Here is an 18,266-nt window from a genome sequence, read left to right on the forward strand (position 1 = left end):
AAAAGGAGGAAACACCTTGATTCTAAAACAAAAGAAGAACATTACAAAAAAGAAAACTACAGACCAACATCTTTTGTGAATATACACAAAAATCCTCAACTAAATATTAGCAAACCAAATCTAGCAACATACACAAAAGTTTATACATCATGACCAAGTGGGGTTTATTGCAGGAATGCAAGGTTGGAATAATATATAAACATTAATCATTAAAGAAATTGACAAAGGTGATATGATCTTTCGATCTTTCTGATTTAGGGAGAGCATTTGACAAAATCCAACATCCTTTCACAATAAAACATGCGAACAACCAAGAATGGAAGGGAAATTCCTCAACATGGTAAAGGGACTTATGAAAAACCCTCAGCTAGTATACTTAATGAAGAAAGACTACTTTCAGCCTAAGATTAGGAACAAGACTTCTATTTAGCAGTGTACTGGCTGTTCTAGTCAGGAAAAATAGACTGAAAAATAAATAGAAGTCCTCAAGATTGGAAGGGAAGAAGTAAAACTCTATTTGTAGGTGACATCTGGTGTGTAGAAAAATTTAAGAAATCCCTTATGAAATTGCTAGAAACAATAAACAAGTTCAGTAGAGTTGTAGGATACAAGATTAATATATAAACTTTCAATGTATTTCTGTACATTAACTATGAGAAATCTCAAAAGGAAATTAAGAAAACAACTCCTCTTAGAATCACATAAAAAATACTAAAATACTTAGGAATAAACTGTCTAAAGGAGTGTAAGTATAAGACTTGTATGCTTAAAACTACAAACATTATTCGATGAAATTAAAATTTGAATAAATGGAAAGAAAGTCCACGTTCTTGAATCAAAAATCTCTTTTATAGTCACACTTACTATCTGTCCCAGTCATTCCAGTTCCTGGCAACAACTCACCTGTTTTCATTCTCTATACTTTTGTTCTTTCAAAGATATTTTATGAATGGAATCTGTTACAGTATATAATCTATTAAGATTGGCTTTTTTCAGTAGGCATAATGACCTTGAGATATGTCCAGGTTGTGTGTATTGATAGATCATTTGTTTTTATCCTGCCTCCTTATGTAATTCTCGAACACTTTTAGAATTCCAGTTTGGTTTATCTGTAGTATTTTTTTTTGTATACCTCTTTGCATAGATTTTTTTTTTAGTGGTTGCTCTAAAAAATCATATTATACATAGCATAAACAATTGCTACCGTCGACATTTTACTCTTTTGAGATATTGTTACAGGTCCCTGAGATTTTCTTCACTTTTTTCAGTCTCTTGCTCTGTATTCAGTTTGGGTAGTTCATAATCTATGCTGGTATTTCTGAATATGGTGGAAATAGGCATTATTCTTTGCCTTATGTGAGTGCCAGGCACTATTCCCCTGGATTCTTCCAGGTGTCTCTTTCCGTCCAGGAGCACATGCATGTGCTTATCAGTACTCAGTTGAAGACTGGAGGGGGATCCCCTAGAGATCTTTGGAGACCTCTCTTTGTGTAGCCTTCTCCTTTCCAGTACCAGTCCTGCAAAGTCTAGCTGCTCTGGTCCCCTGGACTCTCAGCTTCATTTCTTTGACTAAGGGAGTCCACTCACCTCCACCTGGCTTCCTCTTCTGTGGACGAAGGCCTGGAAGTGCCCTTGAAGCACTGAGGTGGGACAATCGCAGGTTCAGTTGCTTGTTTCCTGTCTCTTAATGATCATTGTCCTTGGCTGCCTGATGTTCAGTATCTTGAACACATTAGTTTTATGTATTTTTGTTTCATATATTTTGTCTGGTTCCTGCTGCTTTATTGCGGTTGGGTACAGATGTCTCCATAATTATTTTTTGTTTTGGAAAATTGTTTCCCTAAAGATACATCATTATGTTAATATGTCATAATTTTCTTACTGATTTTTAAATGAATTATAGCTAATTAAAAAATGTTTCATTTTCACTTCCAGTGTGGTAAATATTGATAGATGTAAATAAAATCTCTTTGGTATCCTCAGTATTTTTCATGAAGGTAAAACAAAGTCCAACATGTTTGAGAACTGCTTGCAGAGATGAGTTCATTTAGTCCCCACAAATCTTTATGAAGGAGGTACTATTATTATCTACTCTAATTTATAGATAAAGAGACTGAGGCCCAGAGCAGTGAGGCAACTGCCCAAGATGATACGGTTAGTAAATGGGAGACTGTCTTTGAACCTGAGTGGTTGATGCCACGGTCTGTGCTCTTCAAACCAGCATGCCACACTGCCTTTAACTGTGGGGTTTTCAACTTCTTTCATGTCTAAGCTTCTCAGACTAATGTTAACCAGAGGCCCCTGTTCTCCCACGAGTCTCTTCCACCTGTTTCCTACCCAGCAGAATCCTTGGGCTCCGAGTATGTTCATGTTGACAATTTGGAGTGTCCCCAGGGGAAAAAAACGTGTGGTTGATCTCTACTGTGCCCGCAGGCTTGGACTTCACACTAACAGACCAGAGCCTGATAGATGTGACAGAGGAGCTGTGGCTTATCTGGGTGGGGCTTGTCAGAGGCCCCCAGCCTCCCTTTGCACATTTATTTATTATTTGTTTTTAAAGATTTTGTTTATTTATTTGACAGACAGAAATCACAAGTAGGCAGAGAGGCAGGCAGAGAGAAAGAAGGAAGCAGGCTCCCCGCTGAGCAGAGAGCCCAATGCGATGTGGGCCTCAATCCCAGGACTCTGGGATCATGACCTGAGCCGAAAGCAGGGGCTTTAACCCACTGAGCACCCAGACACCCCTGCACATGCACATTTAATGGAACAATGTCTATGCTGCTCAAAGTCACTCTGCCTCTGGGGCCCCCAGACCTGCCCCTCCTGGGGCCAGCCATGGACTAGCGTACAACTATAAAAGTCTGGAAATGTAAGGTGAGTTTGAGCACTAGTTGCATTTTCCAACAGATTCTCTTGTTGTTTTTTAAAGATTTTATTAGTTTCTGAGAGAGAGAGAGAGAGAGCACATGAAGGGGGAAGGGGCAGAAGGGGAAGGAGAAGCAGACTCCTCAGTGATCAGGGAGTCCAATGCAGGACCCGATACCATGGGTATCATGACCTGAGCTGAAGGTGGCAGCTTAACTGACTGAGCCACCCAGGTGCTCCCATCTTCTGTTTTTAAAATAATTCTTTCCATCAAGATTTCTTCATATTATGGATTTCTTAGGTGTAAATAAACTTTTTTATTTATACCAGTTCAGTTCAGAACTAGCTGTGATGAGCAAAAAGATATCTGAGATGCTTGAGCAACAGAAGTGATATGCATTGTACATTCAGGCAGCTCATAGGAGTATGAAACTTAGAAGAAAATGACGTTCATATTTACTGAGCTCTGAGTAGAGGCCTGTTCTTGGTCCAGCAGATAGAGCAGTGAACAAGGCAAGAGTCTGTCTCAGAGAGTTTACATTCTGGTGTATAGCATATTTATAACATGGAAGCAGGTTATTTTAAACAACATGGCAATCTAGCATAACATCACTGGTTCCAACAAAGAGTTGAGTGCTTTTGTACATCTAGCCAGGCTTCCGTCGGGAGCTGTGTTGCATCAAGTAAACAGTTTCAACCATAAGGGGTATAAAATTTGACTGAAAAACAAAACCAGGGACGCCTCTGTGGCTCAGTCGGTTAAGTGTTCCCCTTTGGCTCAGGTCATGATCCTGGGGTCCTGGGATGGAGCCCCAAGTCTCCCCCTGCTTGTGCTCTCTGACAAATGACTAAATAAAAATATTTTAAAAAATAAATAAAAAGAAAGAAAAACATAACCAGTTATCCTCAAAAGTTGAATCTACAAGCTGTATACATAGTGCCTGTGAATGCCAGCACCCTCCTCGCCAAGTAGCACAGGTTGGAGGAGACCTAGGGATAGTGTTTATGTCCAGCACAGTGTGAGTGATGCCCCGGAGCTGGACGGGCGGGCAGCTCTGGTAGTAGCAGCAGGGGCATCTACTGTGAAGAAACAATGTGAAATTGCCAACACACAAAAAAAGGACCACAACTGTGTACACAGTAACTGCGCACAGGAATCGAAGCGTTGTTGGCACCTGTCTTCGGTGGTGAAATTCAAAGCAGTTTTCTTCCTTCCTTCCTCCCTCCCTCCCTCCTATTCTCCCTCCCTCCCTTCTCCCTCTCTCTCTTTTTTAAAGATTTTATTTATTTGAGAGGGCATGCACAGCAGGGGGAGCAGCAGGCAGAGGGAGAAGCAGGCTCCCCACTGAGCAAGGACCTGATGGTGGGTCTCAATCCCGGGAACCTGAGTCATGACCTGAGCCAAAGGCAGATGCTTAACCGACTGAGGCACCTAGGTGCCCAAGTTTCTTCTTTCTATTTTTGGGTATTTCTCAGTACAATGAAATTTTTATAGCAAAAGATTAGAAAATAACTTAAAATTGTATCAATAATCCTGAGATTTCTCTCCTCTCAGGGAAAATAACTGGCAAAAAGATGTTTTAGTAACTATTCTTGGTCCTTCAAAGTAATTACGGGTTTCCTTTTCTCTGTGCCCTTGTAGGGCTCAGTTTTGGCCCGTGAACATGCTGTAAACATCAGGTTTCCCCAGGGGCTTATGAGCTTAGGAGTTTAGTAAATGCTCATTTTCGCTGCTGCCAAATGGGCGCCCTCCCCCCAACCCACAGCGGCTCCCCCTTTGCTGGTCTCTCTGGATGCATGGGGCAGCTGTCACTCCTTTGTTCTGTTCTCCTGGCTCCCTGGCCCGCAGGGGAATGGGCTTTCAGTGGTCCGCCCCACAGGCACCTCCCCAGGGAGACCAGACTTTCCTTCCTGACTTCCTCCACCCTCTCCTGACCCCAAGGTGCCTCCGGCCCACCCTCCAGCTCCAGCCAAACCTCCTGCCCAGGGAGAGGTGAGGCTGGAATATCTGGGACCCGTAGCAGCTGGAGACTCCCAGCCGCTGCCCAGTCCTTCTCCAAGCGGCTGTGCCAAGCAGGCCCGGCAGTTGCTATTCCCCCAGAGAAGTTGCTGGCAGCGCTCAGGAAGCAGCAGAAGGAGGTGGAGTGGCGACTCAGTCCCCTGAGGTAGAGACTGTGTGGCATTGGAGTGCTGCTTCTTTTGCTCTCAAAATGTGCAGGGGGCCCAGTCCCTGGTTCATCTTGCCATTCGCTTTATGTCCTCTAAGTGGTCATGCTAATGTTGGGGCAACGGAAAAGCCGCAGGGTGGTGTGCCTCCTGGTTTAGCCTCACATATCTTTAGCTGGTCTGTGGGTGGTAGAAGCCCGCTCACCTTGCTAGGCCCTCTGCAGGTGAGGCCACAGTTGGACAGTTTGGGGTTGGGGAGCATGGTAGGGGGGCACAGCTGGTCTTTATTCTGCACAGAGGTTGGAGATGCTCTGATGGGAAGACTGGTGGGTTGGCTATTCTAATGGGAAAGAGGAAGCAAAATAAACCCCAGCATGTGGAAGAGAAGTGTGCTTAGGAGCAGAGAAGCTGGCAGCCCTGCAGGTAAACAACTCTGTGGTCATGGTACTCAGGTAATTCTTGTTGGATGACCCACACTGGGACGCTTTAAGTGCAAGAATGTGGCATCCCTGAATGCTCTCTGGGGTGCTCTAGGCTGCTCTTGTTCCAGACCCATGAGTTGCATCAAGCCTGTCCCAGAGCTAAGGTAAAAAAGAAATGGCATTTTCCTTTTCAAAGTCCAAGGCTAGCCAGCCTTTGTAAAACAGGTGTGAGCTCCGTGGCCCTGTTCTAACCCTGGGTAAACCAGACTCTCAAGAAGAGTTCTGTGTTCTCCACAGACTAAGAAAACCTCTGAGCCTCTTGTTGTTTGTTCTGCAAATGCTAAAAGAATTAGTGGATTATGATTCCACCATAATCGTAATCAGACTTCTTTCATCGAGCTCTGCTTAGGCCAGGAAGAAATAAGGTCATTTTGGGCTGGTCAGATGATGTGTATGGGTAGATCTCCATTCTGAGGACATGCTCATATTTTACAGTAGAAACATTTAGTTGTTAAAGTAGCAAATGCTCTGCTGTCTGGGGGTATATAGAGGTGGGTGTGCTGTCCACCATTTATTTTTGGCCAGGTTCCAGCTAGAATGGTCCAACTTCTCCTCTGGGTGGTCCAAGTGCTTCCCTGCCCTCCCTGGGGATTCTCACAAACCACTTCCAGAATTAAGTTTGGATTTGAAGGAACTCGTTAATTCCAGTTATGCACTACTGCTTAACAATGGCCCAGTTGGGCCATTTCCAGTGCCCTGAGAGGGAGATGCCCAAGCAAGATCTGGGGGAAGAGACCCTTTGGGCAGAACTGTGGGGGAGCCTTCGTGTTACATGGACCATCATTAAACAGGCATGACACTAGTCCTGCATACTGGAGAGCCACTCTGGCTTCTGCTGGGGGCTGGGCCATGGTGAGAGACCCTGAGATTTCCTCAGGGCTGCAAGGCCTTCTTGGTCCCCACTGTCACAATGGGGAGGGGATTTAGCTCTAGACACAAGAGGAGGCCACTTTAGGTAGCCTTCATGCTACTAATTAGGCCAGTCTGATCAAGGGAAGCCCAGACCCTCTCTTGGCCCCCATGAACCATCACCCCTGCCTTAGCACCCCAGGTCACTGGGCTGGTTCAGGTGTGGGTGTCAGCTGGAGGGGGTGGTGAGAGGTGGTGTGGGGTGACTGTGCAAACATGCTGTGAATGGGGTGCTCATAGCTCCCTGAGCCCCAGAGGGTGTTGTGTCTTTTTTTTTTTTTTTTTTTTTTTTTTTTAAATTTGAGAGAGAGCACGAGAGAGGGGAGGGTCTGAGTGAGAGGCAGACTCCCTGCTGGGCAGGGAGCCCCATGCTGACTCCATCCTGGGACTCCAGGATCATGACCTGAGCCAAAGGCAGTTGCTTAACCTACTGAGCCACCCAGGTGTCCCTGTTGTATCTATTCTTGCTTAGAATCTCCCACATTTCTTTTTTTTTTTTTAAAGATTTTATTTATTTGACAGCACAAGTAGGCACAGCAGCAGGCAGAGGGAAAGGGAGAAGCAGGCTCCCCACTAAGCTGGGCCTGTCCAGTGAGGAGCTTGATCACAGGACCCTGGGATCATGACCTGAGCCAAAGGCAGCCACTTAACCAACCGAGCCACCCAGGTGTCCCCATCTCCCACCTTTCTAAGGGTGGAATCCAAATGCTAGTGTGGCCCTCGTGCTCTGGCTCCCCTGGCCCCTCTCCCTTACTTCCCATGCCCTCTGCCTGCCTGTTCTCTGGATACACTGCCACCTTTCTGATCCTTGAGCTCCCCAAGCCCATTCCCACCTCAGGGCCAACTGCCCTTGCTGTTCCCTCTGCTGCTCTTTTCCTCATTCTCGTTTTAGCTCAGATGACACTCCTCAGAAGCCTTCCTTGCCCCTCTAATCAGTCCTTCTTATTGTCCTTTTCCTTGCAGCACTGTCCCTGCCTAAAGTCATGTCTATGTTTTATTTCCTGTCCGTCCCCCACCCCGTGTCCTCTGGCTCACTGCTCTGCCCCTGTGCCCCAAATAGCATAATCTCCATTAAATGAATGGGTTTGGGTGAGTGAGTGTGTGAATGACCACTGCTGGGTAACTGCTGCTCTTTCCTGCTGATCTGACCTCTGGCTGCACTGTTGGAGGGTGGCCCATGGCTCCTTGGATCCTCCGTACCTTCAGGAGAGCTGAGCAATGCCCACAGACACCAGCGAGCTCTTGCTGAGCGTGTCCATGGCCCAAGGATGAGGCTTGCTGAGTGGTCAGGTGAGTGGCAGAAGGCTCTGGAGACTTTCAGCCTTTCAGGTGGACATGGGGTCCCCTTGAGGCAGGGAACAGGTCCCTTTGGTATTCTCATTTCTACTTTTCATTCTTTTTGGTTCCTTTTGGTCCTTTGTTTCCATCCACCAGTATTTAGTGAACCATCCAACTGGGCAGTCTGTTTCTGGGGGCACAGTCTTGTACACCTGCTCCCTCTGCATCAGCAATTGGGAAAAGCATTTCTCCTTAAAGAGGCAGATGAACCAAGAAATCTTCCATATTTTAAGCTTAATCAGCCATCGAATTACAGTTAAACACTATCAGCTTTGACACAGCTGCAAAAGAACAAGTACAAACTGCACAGGTTTCAAGACACCAGCTACTTAGGAACAGATGCCTTTTCCCAGCTCAGTTCTGCAGATGTAAGTCTGCATGGTGCTATCAACTCATTATTCTGCATTCCACTGCTTATTTGTGAGTTGCTACTTAGCACTGTCATTTCTAGATAGTCTTTATCTGTTGCCAAGCTAGAGGTAATATGATGTTCGGTAGGGTTAACATATGAGGCTGCTGGGTCCTGGCCTCACAATGTGATATTTGGGCTGCTTGCAATCACAAGCTATGCTCCACAGCCCAGCTCTAGAAATACCTGCCTGTAGGCAGAAAGGGTGAGGGTTTTTGTTTGTTTGTTTGTTTTGTTTGCTTGTGTAATGATTTCCCCAGAAGAGATTGCCTAAATGGTTTTGTATCACACAGTCCCTTTAAACAGCTCTTCTCTAACTTGTCCATAGTCCTTCCTTATAGAGAGGAGTACTTAGTTCTCCTCCCCAACTTGGGGGGTTGATTTTTTCATTGTAAAGTACCTTTTGCTAGGTGAGGGGTTGCTCACAAACCGTTATTTGCCCCCACGGGGGGGGGGGGGCGCGCCGATCTGGCATCTCAGTATGCTGTTGGGCTCATGACTTGGAGGGGCGCTGACTTGGAAGGGCGCTGATTTGGAGGGGCGTCGTTAGACCTTGGCCTCCTTAGGGGCAGGACATCGCGGACTGGGGGTTCCCAGGCCCCCTACCCCCCAACCCCCCACCCCCCGCTCAGGAGGGAGTCGGCGCCCAGAAACGTCACTTTGAGGAATGAAAGCGTGAAGGTGATCACCTCTCTGGCCCGGGCCGCAGTGGGAATTCAGGGCTTGGAGCCAGCAGGGAGGTGGTCTCAGGATCGTCCCTCTATGTCCTCCAGTTCCTCGTCCCCCGCCGGTGTTCGCTTTCCTGGGCAGCCCGGGACAGCGGAGGGGAAGCTCCAGGCAGGGCATTCCGGCGGGACTGGGGGGCTTGTTCGCGGTTATTATAACTTCACTCCCTTTAAAAGGAAAACTATGCCCGGAATCCGGGGAGGTGGCGAGCGAAGCCCTGGAAGGGAGGACGTGACCAGTGCTCGCCGCAGGCCAAGCTTGGGTATCCCCAGAGCTAGGATCGCGCGAGTGGCGGGGCCCACCCCTCCGCCCCCACTTCCCCCCCCCCCCCCCGCGGGGGGGGCGGATTCCCCCCCCCCCCCCCCCCCCGCCTCCCCTCCGCCCCCACCTCGCGGGCTGGGCTGGGCTGGGGCTGGGCCGCGGGCGGAGCCGCTCTTGGCCTTTTTTGGGCGTCTCCCTGCTCCTCGCCCCGGACCTGCTGGCTGGTGCTCGTCTGGTTGCTGAGGCGGCGGAGGGGGGTCCCGAGGCGACCTCGGGCTCAGCGCGCGCAGCTACCATGACGGGAAGGTAACAGCCCCCCACCCACGCCAAGGGCCGGGAGGGCCCCTGTCTGGGCGGGACTGCGGGACCGGACCCCCGCCCCGACCCCTGCCCTCTGCTCCGGGGAAGCCGGCCAATTCACCTGCCGCGCCTCCGGCCTGGCCCTCGACCTCTGCTGGGTGTCAGGGTAGCCGCGCCTGTCAGTACCGGAATGCCCCTAACCTCTGCTGGTGACCGGCCGGCCGCCCCACCGCCTACCCCTCCAAGATGGACTCAGTTAACCCCTCACTAACGGAGAACCAGGGCTCAGAGGGGCTGGGACTCGCCCAAGGTCACAACCAACTAAACAAGGCTTTAAAACCGGACTGTTAGCTTCTATCAGCTTCTTTGACCCCCAGCTGTGTGATCCTGCAGAGACCTCACCTTTGGAGCCTGGGTTTCCTCCTCTGTAAGCCAGAAATGGTAAACATTTAAAAATAGTAAAAGGTCTGTGTGGGGGCCTGGCTGGAACTCTGTCCAAGCACAGGCTGTTTGGGATGGGGTGGGGGCAGGGCCACGTGGCCCAGCCTGGGCTCTCCAGCCCTGTTGCCATTTCACAGATGAGGTAACTGAGGGCACAGAGGCTGAGTGACTCAGGAGGCTAGTCACATGTGCACTAGTGTCTGACGATTGTTGGCCTCTGCAGTCCTTTCTGGAACATGCCTGGGTACAAGTGCATGACTCACGACTAGGTGGGAGGGAATGGTCTCTGAGGTCCAGCAGCCCCCTTCCAGCCAAGTCCTGGCAGGAGGATGCTCTTCGACTTGTGGCTTGTGGACTACGAAAATCCTGTGGTTTTGCTAGGTAAAAGGGCTAGGAGAGGCAGTGCCCAGGAATAGGGAGCAGCTACGGAGGGCAGGGTGGTGTCCCAAACCTGGGTGGCATGTAAAGTGGTCACCAGGAGGGCAGAGGCACACTGGCCTGGAGCAGGAGGACAGCTAGGACACCCAAAATGGCACGTATCCTTTTTTTTTTTTTTAAAGATTTATTTATTTGTCAGAGAGAGAGCGAGCGAGAGCTAGCACAGGCAGACACAGTGGAAGGCAGAGTCAAAGGGAGAAGCAGGCTCCCTGCGGAGCAAGGAGCCCAATGTGGGACTCCATCCCAGGACGCTGGGATCATGACCTGAGTCGAAGGCAGCTGCTTAACCAACTGAGCCACCCAGGCGTCCCGGCACGTATTCCTTTGATCCAGCAACTGTGCCTCCGATGCACTAGGCTGCCTGCTCCCATTGTGGCCAGAGTCTGCAGACGCCATTGGCCTTCCAGAGCTCACCCTTTTTGTGTGCTTGGCAGCCCCTGGCTTTCCAGTCACCTGCAGGGCTTGACTGTCAGCGGCCTGGTTGCCCATCCAGAGAAGGGAGGGAGTGAAACTGGGACAGTGTCAGGAGTAGCACAGACCAGGGTCGAGGTGGGATGTGTGCTAGGCGGAGTCTCAGGCACAGCCAACACCCTAATAAGGCAGAGCCATATGCTGCCCGCTTTGGCAGCAGCTTCCACCCCTATAGCCTGCAGGATGTGAGGCAGAGCAGACACCTTGGCAGGGGTCCTGTCACCCCTGAGTCTTCCAGGCAGATGGAGGCCATCAGGTCAGCTGCCGGACAGCCCAGCGAGAGAAACGGGGAAGGCAGGCTGGTGGTGGGAGCAGGGGCCAGCCTGCCTTGCTGCAGGGGTCCTGAGAAATGCCAGTCATCAAATGAAACAGGGACCAGAGTGCACCTTGCAAAACACTGGACAGAGTTTTTCCTTGTGAAAGTAACATTGCTCATCTCAGAGAGTTAGAAAAAACGCAGAAACAGAAAAGATGACGGGAACAGAAAAAGAAGGAAAGAAAGAAAACACCCATAGTTCCGCTCCTTAGAGATGCCTTTGGGAATATTTTGGTGGCTTGCTTCTTTTCTCATGGTGTCTTTTCCTGCTCATTTGCTTTTCGCAGCTGTGAGCTGTCTGGAAGCATTGTTTGACACCCTCCCTTGAAGTCTGCTCGCCACATGCAGCGCTCAGGCCAGGACTGGCTTGCCTCCCCCTCTACCACAGGCGTGGGGCCAGGCCAGCTGAAAAATGGGTATCTAATCCAACCATTGGGGTGGGTGAGGGTTTTCCTGTCCCAGAAGCTATGGAGTTTCATTTTTGCTCTGTTGCGTGCCACTTTGACCTCTGCATGTCTGCTGCCCCCATGGGACGTCAGGATAGTGCTCACACCCGGATCCTGGTTCTCTCCACACCCACCCACACTGCCTAGAACCAGGCTGACCTTCGGAAACAACCCTCTCATCATACACCTCACATACCACTGGGGCTCTCCCTGCCATCTGTGTGAAGTGCTAGCCCCTCACAGGACCAGAGTGGGCAAGGCCAGAGGGAGGGCAGTGGAGAGCCAGTGAGGAGACCTAGAGGGATGTACACAGCAGTGCACTTTGGAAACACCCCTCTGGGTGCTGCTGAGGTAGAGATGGGTTAGGAGGCCCACAACAAGGGGGCTCCTCTTCAGCAGCCATGGGGATGGGGAAGAGGAGCCGGACTCAGGGGGTCTGGGAGGTGGAATTGGAGGACCTGACCAACAGAATGGAATCCGGGGGGCTCCTGGGTGGCTCAGTGGGTTAAAGCCTCTGCCTTCAGCTCAGGTCATGATCCCAGCATCCTGGGATCGAGTCCCGCATCGGGCTCTCTGCTCAGTGGGGAGCCTGCTTCTTCCTCTCTCTCTCTGCCTGCCTCTCTGCCTACTTGTGATCTCTGTCTGTCAAATAAATAAATAAAATCTTAAAAAAAGAGAGAGAGAATGGAATCCAGGAGGATGCCCAGTTGTGGTGGCAGGTGTAGGTGCTGTGCTAGTTTAGGCCATGAAGGATTTGAAGAGCTGTGACAAGTCTAAGAGGAAGCATGGGAGGCAACTGGAAAGAGGGTCCAACGCCTGGGAGAGGACTGAGCTGGGGCAGAAGGGTCAGTGAGGTCTTGAGCATGGGTGTAGTTAGGGAGGGGCCATGCTGTGGGATGGAAGCTCAGCCCTGGTCTGTGGCCAGAAGACTCTGGATCTTAAAAACACCCTAGTCTTTGTCCCAACTGAAGGGACCTTTGATATCACCACTGATGTACAGGGAGGATGTTAGGACCCAGACAGGACACACCCCTGCTTGGGGATCCAGCCTGTTGGAGGCCCTCCTCCAAGTGCATCCTGGGACATTGCGCCCACAGTGGGCGAGCTCAGCAGCTTGGCCTGCTGTAGAGTGCGGTCCCACCCACCACGTGACCTGTTGTCTGCTGAGGCTTCCCTATGCAGGACCCAAGCTGGGCCTGTGCCGGCTATGGTGCAGAGTGGGGCTGCTGGATCCCTATCCCCACATCCACCTGCACCCCTGCCCTCCACAGTGCTCTCCGCTGCTCCCCAACTTCCCCAGGAGCATACCCTGTGACCCCCTTGACAGAAGGGTGGCAACCAGGGTTCTCTGCACAGCACATGGAGCTGTGTGAAGCAGATGACAAGGGCCACATAGCTGGCCTCTGAACCCCAGGCCAGGCCTGGTACCACCCATAGCCCCTTAGCTCCTCCCTTTCCCTCTGCTTCCAAGGTTGACTCTGACCCTGCGAGGGCAGTGCCATTGGGTACAGAGGGCCTGATTTGTAGTGTGTATAATCCAAGGCTGAAAATACTCCCACCTCAGCTCACTTTGCACTATCAACATGACACTAACTGGTTCACAAACTCCTGAAAATTTAGCAGTCAGCACTTGGGACCCCCCTGGGGAGAGGGGCTGGGCTTTCCACGCACAGTGGCTGCCCTGCATCTGGAAATACACTGCTTTGCTCTGCTCCATCTGCCATGTATGGACTCATACTTAAATGTTCCTCAGGTCTTCATCTCTGGATAGGTGGACAGAGGGAGACACCTTAACTCTCCTTGTCCTGGTTATACAAATCTATTAAATTTCTTATGATGAATATTTGCTCAAGATGACATAATGTGAATGTGTTAATGAGATACACAAGAGGACAATGGGTGACTAAGATGTCATGACTGATGTATGTATGTATGTAGCACCAAAGATGTGTCCACACTGATGCTGGAGTTTTATTTTATTTTATTTTTTAAAAGATTTTTTATTTATTTATGAAAGAGAGAGAGACAGACAGACAGGCACATAGCATGAGCAGAGGGGAAGGGCAGAGGCAGAGAGAGAAGCAGACTTCCTGCTGAGCAGGGAACCCCATGTGGAACTTAATCCCAGGACCCCCTGAGATCATGACCTGAGCTAAAGGTAGTTGCTTAACCGACTGAGCCACCCTGGTGCCCCTGATGCTGGAGTTTTAAATGAAGAAAATAAAATTGTCAAAATCAGATTTCACGTGGGGTAAGAAGGTTGGAAAAGGTTATCCATCTGAGGCATATGGAAGGCCCTGGCCTCCCAGGGAGTCGAGGCGGGCAGTGTGAGTTGGCTGTGGTGAAGGGGTTGTTTGTGGTGGTGATTCTGGCTGCTCTTGGGATGGCACTCATGGCTTAGCCACAGGGGATGACAGCCCTCCCTCACAACTTGTTGGTGGCCCTGGCCTCTGTCCCTACCTCTAGTAAGCTATGTAGTATTCTTGTATTCTTCACTACACGTGTGCTTTTTAGACATTTGTGATATAATCCACATACCATAAAATACACTATTTCAGGGTGTATAAATAGTGGGTTTTTAATACAGCCACGAGTTGTACAACCATCACCACTAATTCTAGAACATTTTCATAACCCCCACAAGACACCCTATACCCACGTGCAGTCAATCCCCAGCTCCTGGCAGCCTGTCTCTATAGATGTATCTGTTCTGGATATTTCCTATAAATGGAACTATATATATTGTGTGGCTTTTTTTTTTTGGCCTGGCTTTTTTCATTTAGCACAATATTTTCAAGGTGCATTTATGTTGTAGTATGAGTCGGTACTTCATTCCTCTTTTGGGGGGTTGTGCAAATAATATTTCATTGCATGGCTATACCACGTTTTGTCTATGTGTTCATTTGTGGTGGACATTTTAATTGCATCTGCTTTTTGGTTTTTATGAATAATGCTGTGGTGAACATTTCTATATATATTTTCTAGTCTCTTGAGCATATATTTTGGAGTGGACTGGCTGGATAACATGGTAATTCTATGTGAAAAAAAAATTTTTTTTAAAAGATTTTATTTATTTATTTGACAGACAGAGATCACAAGTAGGCAGAAAGGCAGGCCGAGAGAGAGGAGGAAGCAGGCTCCCGGCTGAGCAGAGAGCCTGATGCGGGGCTCAATCCCAGGACCCTGGGATCATGACCTGAGCCGAAGGCAGAGGCTTTAACCCACTGAGCCACCCAGGCGCCCCTCTATGTGAAATTTTTTGAGGAATTGCCAAGCTGTTTTCTGAATAACTGCGTACCTTATATTCCCACCAGGGAATGTATGAGGGTTCTAATTTTCTCCACACCCTCACTAACACTTATTGTTTGTTTCAGTGAGTGTGAAGTGGTATCACATTGTGGTGTGGTTTTTTTTTTAGACTTTATTTATTTATTTGAGAGGGAGGGAGACAGATAGCTACAGAGAAAGCGAGAGAGAGGGCACGAGTGGGGAGGAGAGGGAGAAGCAGGGTCCATGCTGAGCAGGGAGCTGGACTCAGAGCTTGAACCCAGGACCCTGGGATCATGGCCTGAACCAAAGGCAGACTCTTAAGAGCCACCCTGGTTTTGATTTTCATTTCCCACAAACTTGTCATGTTGGCCATCTTTTCATGTACTTATTGGTCGCTGGTATATCTTCTTTGGAGAAATGTTTATTCAGATTGGGTGCCCATTTTTAAATTGGGTTGTCTTTTTACTGTTGGAATTTAAGAGTTTTTTATGTGTTCTGGATACAAGACACTTACATAACTTGCAAATATTTTCTCCTATTCTGTGGGTCATCTTCTAATTTTCTTTTCTTTTTTTTTTAAGATTTTATTTATTTATTTGATAGAGAGAGATCACAAGTAGGCAGAGAGGCAGGCAGAGAGAGAGGAGGAAGCAAGCTCCCCGCTGAGCAGAGAGCCAGATGCGGGGCTTGATCCCAGGGCCGCAAGATCATGACCTGAGCCAAAGGCAGAGGCTCAACCCACTGAGCCACCCAGGTGCCCCTGTCTTCTAATTTTCTTGATAGTGTTCTTTAATGCACAAAAGTTTCAAATTTTGATGAAATCCAATTTATTCTTTGATTGCTTGAATTTTGGGTGTCATACCTAGGGAAGTGTTACCTAATCCAAGGTCATGGAGATTTATACCTATGTTTTCTTCTAAGAGTTCATACTTTCAACTCTTAAATTTTGGATTTCGACCCATTGTGACTCAGTTTTATACATGGCCTGAGGTAGGGGTTTATTTTTTATTTTTTAATTTTTTTTAAAGATTTTATTTATTTATTTGTCAGAGAGAGAGAGCGAGAGCGAGCACAGGCAGACATAGTGGAAGGCAGAGTCAGAGGGAGAAGCAGGCTCCCTTCGGAGCAAGGAGCCCGATGTGGGACTCGATCCCAGGATGCTGGGATCATGACCTGAGCTGAAGGCAGCTGCTTAACCAACTGAGCCACCCAGGCGTCCCAAGGTAGGGTTTTAAAACCATTCTTTTGCATGTGGCCATCCAGAGGTCCTAGCATCATTTGTCAACAAAACTATTTTTCCTCATTGAATTGTCTTGGCAGTCTCATTGAAAATCAGTTGATTTTGGATTATGGAATTATTTCTGGACTTTTAGTCCTATTCCATTTATATATGTGTCTGTTCTTGTTCCAGTACCAGACTCTTTGATTATTACTACTGTAAATCTGTAGTAAATTTTGAAATTGGGAAATATGGCTCTTCTGACTTTATTCTTTTTCAAGTTGTTTTGGTTATTCTGGGTCTTTTGCACTTCCATATGAATTTTAGAATCAGCTTGCCCATTTCTGTAAAAAAGGCAGTTAGAATTTTGATAGGCTTTGTATTGTATCTATAGGTCAGTTTTATGGGGGGAAGGAACTGTCTTTTAACAATATCAAGTTTTCCAATCCATGAACATGGATTGTCTTTCCATTTATTTAGGTCTTCTTTAGTTTCTTTCAACAATGTTGTATAGTTTTCAGTGTAGAAGTCTTACCCTTTGCTGGTTAAATTTATTCCTAGGTATTGTATTTGTTATGATGCTAGTGTAAATGGAATTGTTTTATTAATTTCATATTCATATTGCTTATTGGTTGTGAGTTTTTTATATTGATTTTTTTTTTTATCCCGCAAACTTGCTGAACTTATTTACTAGCTGTAGTGGTTTTTCTTGGCGTTTAGGCTTTTTTTTTTTTTTTAAAGATCTTATATATTTATTTGATAGAGAGAAATACAGTGAGAGAGGGAACACAAGCAGGGGGAGTGGGAGAGGGAAAAGCAGGCTTCCCGATGAGCAGGGAGCCTAATGTGGGGCTTGATCCCAGGACCCTGAGATCATGACCTGAGCTGAAGGCAAACGCTTAATGACTGAGCCACCCAGGTGCTCTGGGTTTAGGCTTTTCTGTATATAAGAATATGTGGTATGGAAATGGAGATAGTTTTACTTCTTTTCTAAGCTGGATACATTTTCTTTCCTTTATTTACTTTTATTTCTAATTGTCCTTGCTAGAACCTCCACTACTATGTTGAAAAGAAATGGCAATACTGGACATCTTGTCTTGTTCCTGACCTTAGGGGGAAAGCCCTCAGTCTTTTACCATTAAGTATGATGTTAGCTCTGGGTTTTTATCTGGCTTGGGAGGTACTCTTCCATTCCTCATTTGTTAAAGGTGTTTTGTTATTGTTTCTATTTTTTTTTAAAAGATTTTATTTATTTATTTGACAGAGAGAGATCACAAGTAGGCAGAGAGGCAGGCAGAGAGAGAGAGGAGGAAGCAGGCTCCCTGCTGAGCAGAGAGCCCGATGCGGGACTCGATCCCAGGACCCTGAGATCATGACCTGAGCCGAAGGCAGTGGCTTAACCCACTGAGCCACCCAGGCGCCCTGTTATTGTTTCTAATCATGAGAGTGTGTTGGGCTTTGTCAAGTGCATTCTCAGCATTCATATAATGTAATCAATTACATTGATTTTGGATGTTAAACCAACTTTATATCCTGATATAAATCTCATTTGGTCATGATATGTAATACTTTTTATAGGCTGCTAGATTCAGTTTTGTTGAGGACATTTGCATCTATATTCATAAACAATATTCATCTGCAGTTTTCTTGTGATATATTTTTCTGATTCAGGGCAGGGTAATGTTGATCTCATTGAGTGAGTTGGGAAGCATTCCTTCCTGGTAGGTTTTTTGAGAGTTTGTGAAGGATTGGTGTTAATGCTACTTAAACATTTGGTAAAATTCACCAATAAAACCATTTGGTCCTGGGCTCATCTTTGCAGGAAGATTTTTTCTAAAGATTTATTATTTTTTTAAGAGTAATCTCTAGATCCAATGTGGGTTTCAACCTCCCAACCTCAAGATCAAGAGTTGCATGCTCCATTGACCTTGCTAGCCAGATGCCCTGGAAGATTTTGATTATGGATCCAGTCTCTTGTTGTTGGCCTATTTGGATCTTACATTTCTTGTTGATTCAGTTTTGGTAGTTTATGTCTTTCTAGGTATTTGTCCATTTCAGCTAGGTTATTTGGTTTGCTGTAATGTAGTTTGTATATAACTGTTCACAGCATTCCCTTACAGTCCTTTAGGTTTCTCTAACTTCAGTCCCTTCTTTCATTCCTCATTTTGGTCATTTGTGTGTTCTTTTTTTTTTTCTTGGTCAGTCTAGC

At 47.4% G+C, this 18,266-nt stretch overlaps 1 protein-coding gene across 4 annotated transcripts in view; it reads left to right on the forward strand.

Annotated features, from left to right (window-relative positions):
* Positions 1 to 7,690: 7,690 nt before the first annotated feature.
* LIMS2 (LIM zinc finger domain containing 2) overlaps positions 7,691 to 18,266 on the forward strand; it is a 39,610-nt gene continuing 29,034 nt past the window's right edge. Inside the window, exons 1-2 of one of the 4 annotated variants that reach the window (XM_059394543.1) lie at positions 9,314 to 9,462; positions 11,410 to 11,538. In XM_059394543.1, the coding sequence (XP_059250526.1) occupies positions 11,465 to 11,538 (74 nt within the window). In that variant the 5' untranslated portion in view covers positions 9,314 to 9,462; positions 11,410 to 11,464. Of the gene's footprint in view, positions 7,713 to 9,313; positions 9,463 to 9,849; positions 9,898 to 11,409; positions 11,539 to 18,266 lie in introns of those variants that run through there. The other 3 variants (XM_059394547.1, XM_059394545.1, XM_059394544.1) reach the window with 3 other exon arrangements.

The sequence above is a fragment of the Mustela nigripes genome, chromosome 3 (genome assembly GCF_022355385.1).
Source record: "Mustela nigripes isolate SB6536 chromosome 3, MUSNIG.SB6536, whole genome shotgun sequence".
NCBI classification, from domain to species: domain Eukaryota; kingdom Metazoa; phylum Chordata; class Mammalia; order Carnivora; family Mustelidae; genus Mustela; species Mustela nigripes.